General features: G+C 48.3%; 2 protein-coding genes across 4 annotated transcripts in view; both read right to left on the bottom strand.

Moving 5' to 3' along the window:
• Positions 1-478, bottom strand: part of EHMT1 (euchromatic histone lysine methyltransferase 1) — a 144774-nt gene extending 144296 nt beyond the window's left edge. For all 3 annotated transcript variants that reach the window (XM_063144770.1, XM_063144772.1, XM_063144767.1), the window contains exon 1: positions 433-478. In XM_063144770.1, coding sequence (XP_063000840.1) covers positions 433-453 — 21 coding nt within the window. In that variant the 5' untranslated portion in view covers positions 454-478. The remainder of the gene's footprint in view (positions 1-432) is intronic.
• A 7970-nt stretch (positions 479-8448) lies between these two features.
• The window catches only part of ARRDC1 (arrestin domain containing 1), a 41060-nt gene continuing 35654 nt past the window's right edge, over positions 8449-13854 (bottom strand). Inside the window, exons 6-8 of the mRNA XM_063144738.1 lie at positions 13075-13251; positions 11723-12143; positions 8449-10355 (exon numbers count right to left, since the gene is read on the bottom strand). Coding sequence (XP_063000808.1) covers positions 10291-10355; positions 11723-12143; positions 13075-13251 — 663 coding nt within the window. The 3' untranslated portion in view covers positions 8449-10290. The remainder of the gene's footprint in view (positions 10356-11722; positions 12144-13074; positions 13252-13854) is intronic.

A 13854-nucleotide genomic window follows, 5' to 3' on the forward strand; every position in this document is an offset into this window, starting at 1 on the left:
GGCGAGGCCCCGGAACGAGCATGAGAAAGCGCCCAGTGGGCTCGGAGCGAACCCGGCGCCCTGCATGGCCGCCGCGGCTGAGCCAGCCCCGGAACCTGCATGGCTCATACGACCCCGTCCTGGTGTTGCCTATGCAGGTTCCGGGTAATTTCTCCTCGTCTTTCCTTCCTCCTCCCTCCCCACCCCCACCCCCGCGCGCACACAATGGGAGCGGCCCGCGCAGGCTTTCCCTCGGAGGAGCTGGGCTGAACCAAGGAACGGCGGGGGGAGCGGGAGGGTAGCGAGGGAGGTGGAGGGAAGCGTGTGCAGAAGCTCCGGGCGGGACGTGCTTGGGTTTGGGAGGTACCATTCGCGGCCCGCTTCGCCTGCTTTGCCTCCTTGCCCACCCCTTGCGCCTTAAGGGAGATGGACGCGGCCGGCGCTGGCACTCACCTCAGCATCCACTGTGGCCATGGCCGGGAGCAGCACCGGAGCGCGAGCCCCGCCCCCTCTTTTTTTTTTTTTTCCGAAGGCCCTCTGCGCGCGGCCCTCCCTCGGCCCCGCCCACCCGTGCGGGAGGGAGCCGCTGCGCGTGCGCCGAGGCCTTGCCCATGGCGGCGCCCACTGGGCCGCCCCGGCTGTCATGGCGGCGCCCACAAACCTCGCGTTGCCGTACACAAGCATGGCGCCGGAGAGATGAGACAAGGAGAAAGAAATGAAATAACATACGCTTCTTGCATGGGACGGGAAGAAATAATAATAATAATAAAATAATAATAATAATAATTTAATAAAAAATAATAATAATAAAAAATAATAATTCTGGTTTTAATGTGTTAGAATTCTTGTTTTTGCCTTGAGCAGTCAGGGGAAAGGCCTGAAATGTTTTATTTATTTATTACATTTCTATACCACCCAATAGCCGAAGCTCTCTGGGCGATTCACAAAAATTAAAACCATGAAAAGCACCACAAAACAATCAACCGCTTAAAAACACAGATGCAAAAAAACAATATAAAAAGCGCAAAACATGCTCCTGATTTGTCTTCGCGGCTATTTTGTGCACGATTTTACTTGGGAGAAAGCACTCTTGAAGGAAGTTGCACTGATTTATTTGTTTGTTTAATGAATTACATTTATATACCGCCCCACAGCCGAAGCTCTCTGGGCGGTTTACAACAATTTAAAATAGTAAACATTAAAAGTATTTATATGCGGTGCAGTCCCACCCATCCTTTGCATGCTTACTTGAAAGCAACTCTCAGTGTAGACAAGAAGGGCTTACTCCCAAATAAGTGTTCACACAGGGTGGCAACCTTAGGGAACGAACTGATGAAGTGGACTCAAGTCCTGGAAAGCTTCTGCCGTATTAAATGTGTTAAGTCTTTAAGCTCGCAGAAGATCCTAAGCCTACTTCTCTGGAAGCCTTAAGCTGTTGTTCCAAAGACACTTGCTATTAACAGACACCCCCCCCCCCTATGAATGCAGTTCACATTTTATATTTATTTATTTATTTATTGCATTTCTATACCGCCCAATAGCTGAAGCTCTCTGTGCGGTTTACAAAATTAAGACAATTCAAGTATAAAACAACAGTACAAAACCATAATATAAAATACAATATAAAAGCTCAACCAGATAAAAACAGCAGCAATGCAAAAATACAAATTTAAAACACCAAGTTAAAATTAATTTACAGACTGTTAAAATGCTGGGAGAATAAAAGGTCTTCACCTGGCGTCTAAAAGCATATAATGTAGGCGCCAAGCGAACCTCCTTAGGGAGCTCATTCCACAGCCGGGGTGCCAAAGCAGAGAAGGCCCTCCTCCTGGTAGCCACCTGCCTCACTTCCTTTGGCAGGAGCTCACGGAGAAGGACCCCTGAGGATGATCTTAAGGTCCGAGCAGGTTGGTTCACATGTTGCTGTCAGAAACACCCCTGGAACATCCTTAAAAGGAGCACGTCTCTCTCCCCCCTCCCAAAAAGACCCTGCTTGCACGAGTTGTGTTCACACAGCCAAGAACCCCGGCCGAGTTCCAGCAAGTGTACTGCACCCCACAGCCCAGCACCAGCAAAATCAGCCCAGTAGTGGCTCCTCTCCCACCCCACACACATACTGCCCCCTCCATGACTGAAATAACCGCAGCCGCCGCTGAAAAGCCCCCCTCTCCCAAATATACCCCCACGCCAGGAGCGAGAAACAACCCCCGGAGCAGATGCACATCCCCAGCCCACACGGCATCCGTCTCAAGAATGACTGCCGTGCAGAACCTCAGAAGAAACCGAGCCAAAGCAGGTGCGACCCATCCCACCCCAGCTATCTGACTGAAACAACCCCAGGTAGACCCATTGCCCAGGAACTGCAACAACAAACCCAACACGGAAAATTCACCCCAAGACCAATCCCAACAACAGCAGTTACACAGCTCTACACTTAGCCCACCCCCTCCCGCTCCGTATTTGAAGAGTGCTCTCATGTCTCCCCTCAATCTCTTCTTCTCCAGGCTAAACAAGCCCAGTTCTTTCAGTCTCTCTTCATAGGGCTTTGTTTCCAGACCCCTGATCATCCTGGTTGCCCTCCTCTGAACACGCTCCAGCTTGTCTGCGTCCTTCTTGAATTGTGGAGCCCAGAACTGGACGCAATACTCAAGATGAGGCCTAACCAGGGCCGAATAGAGAGGAACCAGTACCTCACGTGATTTGGAAGCTATACTTCTATTAATGCAGCCCAAAATAGCATTTGCCTTTCTTGCAGCCATATCGCACTGTTGGCTCATATTCAGCTTGTGATCTACAAGCTAAATAATCAACTCTGCATAGCATTGGTTATTTGCCTTGGTTATTTTGACCGAATAACCAACCGTGATGTGGAAAAGTCCTGACGAACAACACAATAACCTACCGTTGACTATTTAACCCGCCATTGACCGAACCCTGTCATAAACACAATAAAAATGAGATCGAATCAGTCATGAAAACATGGCCAAACAAAATATCTACAAGCAGGAATTATTCATAAGAGGCCTTCGCAAAATGTCGTAGGACTGCACTGTAAGTAAGTCATAGAGGGAAGGAAAATGTATAAATAACAAATAAAACACATTCATTTCTATCATGAAACTCCCAGGTTAAGAAAATAATTTGAAAATGCTGTTCATTTGGCCAGAACTGTAGTTCTAAGCTTTAAATGCCTGGCAGAAAATCTACAGCCGAAACATACCTAAGGCTATAAAAGGGTGGTAGTGGTCCCCTTTTGCAAATGTTGAAAGGCGATTAATGTTCTGCAAATTCCCTTCTGCCTCCCTCACATCCTCTGTGCCCCTTTCCTTTTCTTGGTAGCCCAGCGATTTGAATTAGAAGGAACCCATTTCTTAACCTCATCTTCCAACCGCGTGAATAAAATATTTCAGTTCTTGAAATCAGTACCAGAACTGAACTGAGCTCCCAGTACTTTCACACAAGTCCGTTTCTGGTGAATCCCAAACACTCTTCATTTTAGCAGCCTAATACAGGTGGAAGAAGTCACTTTGTTGTCGATATTGCTAAACTGCTGGAGTGAGAAATATTTTCTAATCTACTGTAGCCTAGCTACAGTTATCCATGCTCTGATAACCTCTCGTTTGGATTGCTGCAATGCGTTATACGTGGGGCTGCCTTTGAAAACGGTCCGGAAACTTCAGCTGGTACAAAACAGGGCAGCACGGTTACTAACAGGGACTGGCCGACGAGACCACATCACGCCAGTCCTTTTACAACTTCTTTGGCTGTCAGTCCAGGTCTGGGCCCGATTCAAAGTGCTGGTACTAACATTCAAAATCCTAAATGGCTTGGGGCGAGGTTATTTGAAGGAATGCCTTCTCCTATATGTACCTGCCCGGACCTTAAGATCATCCATAGGGACCTTTCTCCGTGAGCCCCTGCCAAAGGAAGTGAGGCAGGTGGCTACTAGGAGAAAGGCTTTCTCTGCTGTGGCACCCTGGCTGTGGAACGAGCTCCCCAGAGAGGTTTACCTGGCACCTACACTGTACTCCTTTCATCGCCAGCTGAAGACTTTTTTTATTTTCTCAGTATTTTAACACCTAATTTAACTTAAATTTAAACGTTGCTGTTTCAATTCCGTATTTTAACCTGTGTCAATTTCTGCTGTGTGGTTTTGTCCTCGTTGTGCTTTTTATATTGTATTTTGTATTTGTGTTTTTAGACTGTGGGTTGTTTTATTATGCTCTTCGTGGTTTTAATTTTTGTGAACCGCCCAGAGAGCTTCGGCTATTGGGCGGTATAAAAATGTAATAAATAAATAAATAAATAAAAATACTGCAAGTCACTCAGAGATCTCAATCTAAAGTAGGGCAAATGGCCACCCAATCTGTTCACACTATACTGCAACCAAAAGGCAGAGCAGACATAGCAAAAGATCTCTCCGCCTGCCCACCAATGACTAACAAGAACGAAATCAGTAACAGAGTAGAAGAAAAAGGAGATTTTAGCAAAAGAGACAAGATTCAGCGGATAGAACTAAGCTCAAAAAGCAACCAAATAAATCTAACGCAACCCCAAAACAGTACATTTTGTTCTGTTTCTTTGAAAATACTGCATATATGAACATCCTCTGTCATCAGCAGTATAGCTGAAATAGAAACATATCAATCTGTCATTGGATCTCATTGATGGAGGAGCTGGAAGAGGTAAAATCTTAACAAGGTGTTCTGCCTTAAGCAAATAATCTCCCAATCCAATGACCGAGAGCTCTCGCGTTCAAAATTAGCTCTTTCTCTCTAGCCGCAACAGGAGAAGGAGTGTTTCTGAACCTTGAATTCTAAAGTCACGGGAGTTCTTCACGTTAGCGAAGATGTGTTTTACGCGGCGACCGAAGCAAAAAGAGCCAACAGCGGCCCAATTGTGCGGGCGTTATAGCATCTGTTCCTAGTGTAACTTTACAGCCGTTATGGCTTATTCTATGGCTTGGATTTCTTTCGCTGGGTGTGCTTCAAGCGATTGTTCCAGGAAGGAAGGGTTTCCCCAGAACGCCGGCGTGAAGAACCACCCGCCCTGGATCCTTTGGCAAAACATGAGCTGCACAAAAGCAGGGCAAGGCTGCAGGCGTGTTGGCTCTCATGTGAAGTAGGCCACCCTGCCCAACCCTTTGCAGACAGGGAAAACGTGGCACAACAAGCGAGTTGCTGCTGCCACCCAATGGCTGATGGGTAGAATGGCCTGTCCCCAGGCAGCCACCAAAATAAAAGTCTTCCCTCCCTGCCCGCCTGATGGCAGCGATCTGTAGTCTCCAGGACAGTCAACTGAGAGGAGAGGAGCAATCCAGGACCCACCACAGAAGCAACACATGGGCTTGGTTTCCTCAGGATGCCAGATAATGAGCACGGACTTCCTGGATCAGGCTGAAAGCTAGGGTGGCCAGAAGTCTCTTCGAAGGACTGTCGGAAGGCAACTGTTGTGAGGGATCCTCCGTTACAGGGGTGGACAGCTCCATGTTTTGTCCTACACAGCTCTCAGGAACCCTCACCATGGGCTATTCTGGCTAGAGATCATGGAAGTTGTAGGCAAAACATCTGGGCTGCAAGTTGGCCAGCCAGCCCTGAAGACTGTCCCACCCAACTCTGGTTTTAAAATAAAGAACCATACGAAAGGCGACCAGGCACCTGGACACCAATCCGTATAGAAGTATAGCTTCCAAATCGTGTGAGGTTCTGGTTCCTCTCTATTCGGTCCTGGTTAGGCCTCGTCTTGAGTATTGCATCCAGTTTTGGGCACCACTCTTCAAGAAGGATGCAGACAAGCTGGAGCGTGTTCAGAGGAGGGCAACCAGGATGATCAGGGGTCTGGAAACAAAGCCCTATGAAGAGAGACTCAAAGAACTGGGCATGTTTAGCCTGGAGAAGAGAAGATTGAGGGGAGACATGATAGCACTCTTCAAATACTTGATAGGTTGTCCCACAGAGGAGGGCCAGGATCTCTTCTCGATCATCCCAGAGTGCAGGACATGGAATAATAGGGTTGAGTTACAGGAAGCCAGATTCTGGCTGGACATCAGGAAAAACTTCCTGACTGTTCTTCTGTCCTCTTTTTTTTTTTGGTGATGTGCACATGGCTGCCACAGGAGCAGAGGATTGGGCTTGAACATGAGATGGATTGGCAGGATAGACTGCTTCAGTCAGTTCATAAATTAACTTACGGAACTCATGGCCGCAAGATTTTGTGACGGCTGCCCACTTGTTTCTAAATTTGCATCAAGACATAGATATCAGCACGTGCAAATTTTAGGCAAAGCAGGGGATTCTTTTGTGGAAGAACGCATGGGAAACGGGGAAGGATGGACTGACGTGAGACTAGTCAGCTAGGGTGACCACATGGAAAGGAGGACAGGGCTCCTGTATCTTTAACAGTTGCATAGAAAAGGGTATTTCAGCAGATGTCATTTGCATGCATGCAGCACCTGGTGAAATTCCCTCTTCGTCACAGGAGCTAAAGCTGCAGGAGCCCTGCCCTCTTTTGTATCTCATCACTCTAGTATAGCTCCTGCAGCTTTAACTGTTGTGACAAAGAGGGAATTTCACCAGGTGCTGCATGCATACAAACGACACCTTTTGAAATTCCCTTTTCTACACAACTGTTAAAGATACAGAAGCCCTGTCCTTGTTTTCATACGGCCACCTTAAACCAGTCCTCCTGTTATTAAAGCCAAGAGAGAAATTGTTCCATATATTGGCCACTTTGCAAACCAGGAGCTTTCCCAAGCCAGGAGTCCTCCAGCTGATTTGGACTTCAGTTCCCATCAGCCCAGCAAGAATGGCTGGGAGTTGTAGTCCAAAACACCTGAAGGATACCAGGCTGGGGAAGTCTAGGCTGACTATATGAAAAGGAGGACAAGGCTGCTGTATCTTTAACAGTTGCATAGAAAAGGGAATTTCAGCACATGTCATTTGTATATATGGGGAACCTGGTGAAATTCTCTCTTCATCACAACAGTGAAAGCTGCAGGAGCTATACTAGAGTGACCAGATTTAAAAGAGGGCAGCTTTCACTGTTGTGATGAAGAGGAAATTTCACCAGGTTCCCCATATATACAAATGACACCTGCAGAAATTCCCTTTTCAATACAACTGTTAAAAGATACAGGAGCCCTGTCCTCCTTTTCATATGGTCAGCCTAGGGAAATCTGCTTTAGAAACTTTGTAGATCTTATTCAAGGACTCGTTCAATGACAGCAGTCTAGGGTCTGCAAGAGACCATTTGCCCACTTTTGTGCATTTTCCCTAGTTCTGTGCAGCTGCAGGAAACTGTTGGGCATTCTCAATTGCCACAGGATAACCACAAGCCTCAACAGGCCTGGCTGGTGCCCCATGTGAATGTATGTGTCCATCCACATCTCAGTCTTTTTATACTAGGCATAGTGTTGTCATGCTGGGTTCTCTTTGCAAACACATCAAGGTGCATAGAAGGATGTGAAAGCTGCTGCAATAATGCTCTGAGATCTTCTGGCGAGGCCTTTCTCTCAGTCCCACCAACATCCCAGTCACACCTGACGGGGACGTGGGACAGGGCCTTCTTGGTGGCTACTCCAAGGCTCTGGAACTCCCTTCCCAGGTAGGCTAGGCTAGGCTGGCTCTCCCTGTTGTGCACTTTCAGAGGCAGGCAAAAACTTTTTTGTTCCGGCAGGCTTTTGAAACTACTCTGGACCTGTGTTAATGTATTTGATTCCCCTTTTCTTAATCTCTTACGGTTTTTAAAAATGTTAACATGTTTTTAATGTTGCTGAAGGTTTAATTCTATTTTAACTTTGGTAAATTTACAGTTTATATGTTTTAACTTGGAAAAAAGGAGGCTAAGGGGAGACATGATAGAGGTGTACAAAATTAAGCATGGTAGGAGAGTGTGGATAGGGAGAGATTTTTCTCCCTCTGTCAAAATTCCAGAACCCTGGGTCATCCCATGAAGCTGATGGGTGAGAGATCCAGGACAAATAAAAGGAAGGACTTCTTCACATAGTGCACAGTTAAATTATGGAACTCACTACCACAAGAGGTAGTGATGGCCACCAATTTGGATGGCTTTTAAAGGGGTTGGATAAATTCCTGGAGCAAAGGCTATCAATGGCTCCTAGCCCTGATAGTTGTGTGCTACGTCCAGTATCCGAGGCAGTAAGCCTGTGTGCACCAGTTGCTGGGGAACATGGGTGGGAGGGTGCTGTTGCACCATGTCCTGCTTGTTCATCCCTGGCCGACGGCTGCTTGGCCACTGTGTGAACAGAGTGCTGGACTAGATGGACCCTTGGTCTGATCCAGCATCAGGGCTCTTCTTATGTTCTTATGTTTTAATCTTGTAAATCGCCTTGAGTCCCAGTACTGGGGAAAAGCTGGGATACATCAGAACACATTGAACCACAAGTGCTTAGATCGGTCGGGTTTAATCAGAATGGGAAGAGAGAAAAGAAAGAGACCTTCAAGCAAATCCTTACGATTTTCTCAGAATAATTTATTAAATACGTTAAAATTTTGTATTTTGAAATCTCACCATTAAAACAAGTTGATCCAAAAAAGACAAAATGGTCAAAAAGAGACAGAGAACCAGTCGTTCTTTAAAAGCAGCTAGTGCAAGGGGAGTGTCAACATTCACGTCCGTGTTGCTGAGGGCAGCCTGAAAGGGATTTGGGGTGGGGTGGGGGAGTGCAAAAGGACACACAGAGAGAGGCGAGCTGTGAAAAAGGCTTCCTGTCCTGGAGGTGGGGGAGAGATGGCGCTTAGAACAAGCCGGATTCAAAAAGCGTTACGCCCACCAGGTCCACCACACAAGCTGTCCGAAGCTGCCCTGAAATTACTCGGATATTGGTAGTTCCGAGCACGGGAAGGAACCGGGCCCTGCTGGAGAACACCCAAGGGAACTCCATTTGAAGCTGGGTGGGGCACTCCCAGCTGTTACTGGACTACAATTCCCATCATGCATGACCACTGGCCGTGCTGGCTGCGGCTGATGGGACTTGGCGTCTGGCAATATCTGGAGGGGGGCACAGGAAAAACCTAAATAAAAATAGCCAGCCAACCTCGCCTGTCCAAGATCCGCCGGCGAGGTGAGCGGCAGAGGGGCGCGCCGCCTGGAGAGCAACAGGTATTAAGATCTCTACTTTACAAAAGGATGTCTGTCTTTCTCTTTCTTTCTTTTTGAAAAGGCCCATTTCTCAGGAGACGAGACACCAGAGGTAGAATGAGGACAAAGCCGTGATTGTCAGTAGTGTTCCAGCCAGCTCAAAGTCACAGCGAGGGTGGAGAGAAACATGAAGAACAGCTCCTGCAAACACTCAAGAGGTTTGGATCCGGGCCAGTGCAGGACTCAGTAGGATAAAGCCCTTCGGCGGGGGTCTGGGGAAGGGGCATAAATAAGAGAGTTTCTACCTAAGGCTGTTTCAGTGCTATGAAAAAAGGTTGGTGTCTGTCTTATTAGCTGCAGAACCATCTTGTTCTTTGGGAAGTACATTCCCCCATCATGGAGAAGAATCTCTCTCCTTCCTAGGCACAGAGTTTGGAGAGCAAACATTACTGCTAAGAAGCGCGTCAGTTGAGGAGGGCGTTGATCTTTTCGGCTTTTCCTGCAATCATTCTATGCCAGGGGAATATTGACCGCAGTTCCCCTGCAGTCCCTGCCCTGCCCCCTAGAGGGTGCCCTACTGGAGCAGGGCACATGGACCATTTCTGATGGAGAAGATCAAGGGGAGATACAAATGGTGGTGGCCCTCCAGGTGTTCTTGTCCTCCCATCAGCCCCAGCCAGCATGGGGCTGATGGGAGTTGTAGTCAAACAACATTTGGAGGGTCACACCCTCTTCACCCTTGCCTTGCAGGTTTAACCGCCCACCACCACCTCCACCACCATACCCATCCCACAGATAAGGCAGCCTCTCCACAACCTAGTGCCTTCCAGATACGTCGGACTACAATGCTCGCTAGGGATGATGGGGATTGCAATCCAACACACCTGGAGGGCACCAGACTTGGGTGGGGTGGGGAGGTTGAAATAAAGTGACACACGTGCACACACACAAAAAATCCACCCACCACCCATACAAGATGACTCGGTAGCATTTCAGATAAGGCATCACGGGTCGTCGTATAGTAAAGCAGCACGTGAGATGGTGGACTAAACAGTACGAGGAGAGGGCGTTGCACAAGGCGTCCGTGGGGCAGGCGAGCGGTTGCCAGAGAGTCTGTGGTATGAAGCGGCGAGGCGGGGGCCCCGCCGGGCAACGCTTTGCACTGTCTTTGCTCCCAACTCAGCCCAGCCAGGCAGGGCTCCTGGCCTGAGTCTAGTTGCCATTGCTAAGACTGGAGGCCGCACTGCTGCAACTTTGTTCGTAGGAAGGGGGGGCCTCTGAAAGAAATAAAAAACAGCTGAGATCACTCCCCCCGCACCTCCACGGCTATTCAATGGCCCCATTCAAAAGCCACCTTTCAAGTAGCTGTCCAATTCCAGGGCAGAAAATGAAAGCAAGAAAGTTAAGGAAGGAAGGAAAGGAACCTTTCGTGCAAGCACTGAGTCATTACTGACTCTTGGAGGGACGCCAGCTTTCGTTGACATTTTCTTGGCAGGCCTTATAGCGGGGTGGTTTGCCGTTGCCTTCCCCGGCCGTGATTACCTTTCCCCTAGCTGGGTACTCATTTTTCCGACCTCGGGAGGATGGAAGGCTGAGTTGACCCGAGCCGGCTGCCTGAAACCAGCTTCCGCTGGGATCGAACTCAGGCCGTGGGGAGAATTTCAGCTGCAGAAACTGCTGCTTTACCGCTCTGCGCCACACGAGGCTCAAAGTTAAGGAAACAGGTAAAAAAATTGCAATTTTATATACTAAAATATGATGTTAAAAATAACATACACAGAGCATTCCGTAAGTACAATAATACAACAAGACAATCAGAATGCTAGACAGAAAATGCTCAGTAAACTTGATCCATTTGGCAAGACGCGTTTCGACCCTTGGTCTCCCTCAATGGGCAGTTTGCAAATATTCAAAGGAAGCCCGTGGAAGGTCTCACCGTGCTTGCGAGCAGTAGCTGTTTGGAAAACCTTCCATGGTCTTCCTTTGATTTATTTATTCATTTATTTATTTATTACATTTCTATACCGCCCAATAGCCGGAGCTCTCTGGGCGGTTCACAAAAATTAAAACCATTCAAAGTATAAAACAACAGTATAAAACCCTACTATAAAATACAATATAAAAGCTCAACCAGATCAAAACAGCAGCAATGCAAAATTACCAATTTAAAACACCGAGTTAAAATTTATTTATAGACTGTTAAAATGCCGGGAGAATAAAAAGGTCTTCACCTGGCGCCTAAAAGCATATAATGTAGGTGCCGAGCGAACCTCCTTAGGGAGCTCATTCCACAGCCGGGGTGCCACAGCAGAGAAGGCCAATATTTGCAAACTGGCCATTGAGGGAGACCAAGGGTCGAAACGCGTCTGGCCAAATGGATCAAGTTTATGAGCATTTTTTGTCTCGCATTCCGATTGTCTTGTTGTATTATTGTACTTGCGGAATGCTCTGTGTATGTTATTTTTAACGTTATATTTTAGTATATAAAATTGCATTTTTTTCCTTCCTTGCTTTCATTTATACTGTGTTGGGTTAAGGTTATCACCTCTTGGTTGCAGTCAGTCACAAGTCCAGGACCGAGCAGACCCATGGATGGAATCCCATTGGGCGGCTCCCTGCCCTTGACTATCAGGTAGCCACTTACCGTAGGGGTAGCCCCAGGTGCTATACTCCGGAGGCAGGATGAGGGAGCTGGCTGTGGCAACTGGAATGACTGCCCCCTCGGCGTAATAAGGGATGGTTGCCCCCGTCGACAGGCAAAGCGTGGGATGGTTTGGCGAGCTCGTCTGCTCAGAGTCTAGCCTCGCTTCTGGGAAGGTCAAGTTTGGGGCGTAGCTGAAGGGCTGCTGTTGTGAATGGCTCTTAGTGGGGATGGAAACGCTGTCCATAGGGTGGAGGTAGGCGGCAGCGGCAGCGGCGTCCTCATCTTCAGGCGGCGCGCTCGGAACCACGGCCACTGGGATGTGGGGGACTGACCGTGACGGGCTCAGGGGGACGTGGTTCACCGCAATGTTGCCGATGTAGATAGGCAGAGTGACGGAAACGTCGGGAGACTTGAGGCAAACCTGATTTAAAACAAGGCAAAGGTAGCAGTAGTAGCAATTTATTAATGCGTAGGCCTTAGGCCATTCGCATACAAAATGCAATACGAAGGGACAACAATATAAAAATACTGCATATAATCACATATAGATCTTACATAATAAAAGGATAAAATTCAATACAATTAAAAACATAAATTGTATTAATAATAATAATAATAATAATTAATACTGTCTCCAGAACAGTCAACTGCGATCTCGTTAATAAATCTTGCCCAAATTTTCATGGCTGCCAGGGCAAAAAGAGATACCTTATGGGTTACCGTAGAGTCAAGTGTCAAACAGGAGATAGAAAATCTTTTCTGAAATGGTATAGGAATGTAATTGATACAAGATAGATTCCATGATTAGTTAGTGATAAGGTAACTAATCATGGAAGTGCCGAAACTCTCCCCACGGCCTGAGTTTGATCCCAGCGGAAGCTGGTTTTCAGGCAGCTGGCTCAGCCTTCCATCCTTCCGAGGTCGGTAAAATGAGTACCCAGCTAGCTGGGGGAAAGGTAACCGCGACTGGGGAAGGCAATGGCAAACCACCCCACTACAAAGTCTGCCAAGAAAACGTCAGCGAAAGCAGGCGTCCCTCTAGGAGTCAGCAATGAGTCAAGTGCTTGCACAAGAGGTTCCTTTCCTTTCCTTTCATGCACTATGTTGTTGTGATTTATGTGATGTACCCCCCAAAATCTCTGACCCCAAAAGTGGGGAGAGGAGGCAGTCTGGGCCCTAAGTGGCTGCCTAGTTGGCCTTAATGGTAGTGCCAGCCCTGGTAGTGAGGTGGTGCTACCAGGATTGGGGAGGTGGACCTTGACTGCAGAAGGATGTACACAAAACCCTTGGGCAGCCAGGAGGCCACTGCCTGCCACCTGGACTCCCAACCCTCAGCAGGACAGCAGCCTAACCTGGATATAGTAGTCAATGTGGATGAGGCTACAGCCCTGCAGAATAGACTGTGGCAGTGGCGGCACGAGGACCTGCTCCTTCCACTCGGCGCGTTTCCAGGCCTTCACGGCTGAGCCCTCCACCTCCGCGATGGTCCTCAGGTCGTAGATCCACCGCTTGGATTTGTAGGCAACTTTCTGAAGGGGGGAGGAAGAAGAGGGCAAAGGACACGTTCAGCCCAACTCCACGCCGTTCAGATTTTGGGGGGAATCTCCTCTAATTAAAGGAAATTCCTTTCAAACCCAGCAAGCGTTTTAGATTCATTTTCAACCACAGCCCCACTTCCCAACCCACAGTGGGGAGGTGGCACTTTCTAACCCAGATGGAGCATCCTGGGGGATTCTTAGGCTCGCTGGGCGTGTTCGCACGTCACACTAAGCCATGATGGGTGGGTGGCTTGTCTGTTGCTCCCAAAAGACAATCTCCCATTTGGCTGTTTCCGGTGGCTTTTTTCTCCCTCAGTTCTTCTCAGTCCTCCAGCCTGCTGCGGCAAGTATCCCAGGGGGCTGTGTGACGGAAATTTTTATTTCCTCATTCCCAGGGCCGGTGCTACCATAGCCACTCAGGCGGCCGCCTAGAGCGCCAAGGTAAGGGGGGCACCGAACGTCACACCCGGAAGCCGCTCTCCCACAGTGGCTCTGAGAGGGCAGCTTCCAGGCGCGCCCTTCCGAAGCCGCCTGCATGCCCAAGCGTTCTGGCTTCTCTTCGGCTGGGCGCCCACCCACACAAAGTGAAGCCAC

This window comes from Elgaria multicarinata, chromosome 19 (assembly GCF_023053635.1).
Source record: "Elgaria multicarinata webbii isolate HBS135686 ecotype San Diego chromosome 19, rElgMul1.1.pri, whole genome shotgun sequence".
In the NCBI taxonomy this organism is placed as follows: domain Eukaryota; kingdom Metazoa; phylum Chordata; class Lepidosauria; order Squamata; family Anguidae; genus Elgaria; species Elgaria multicarinata.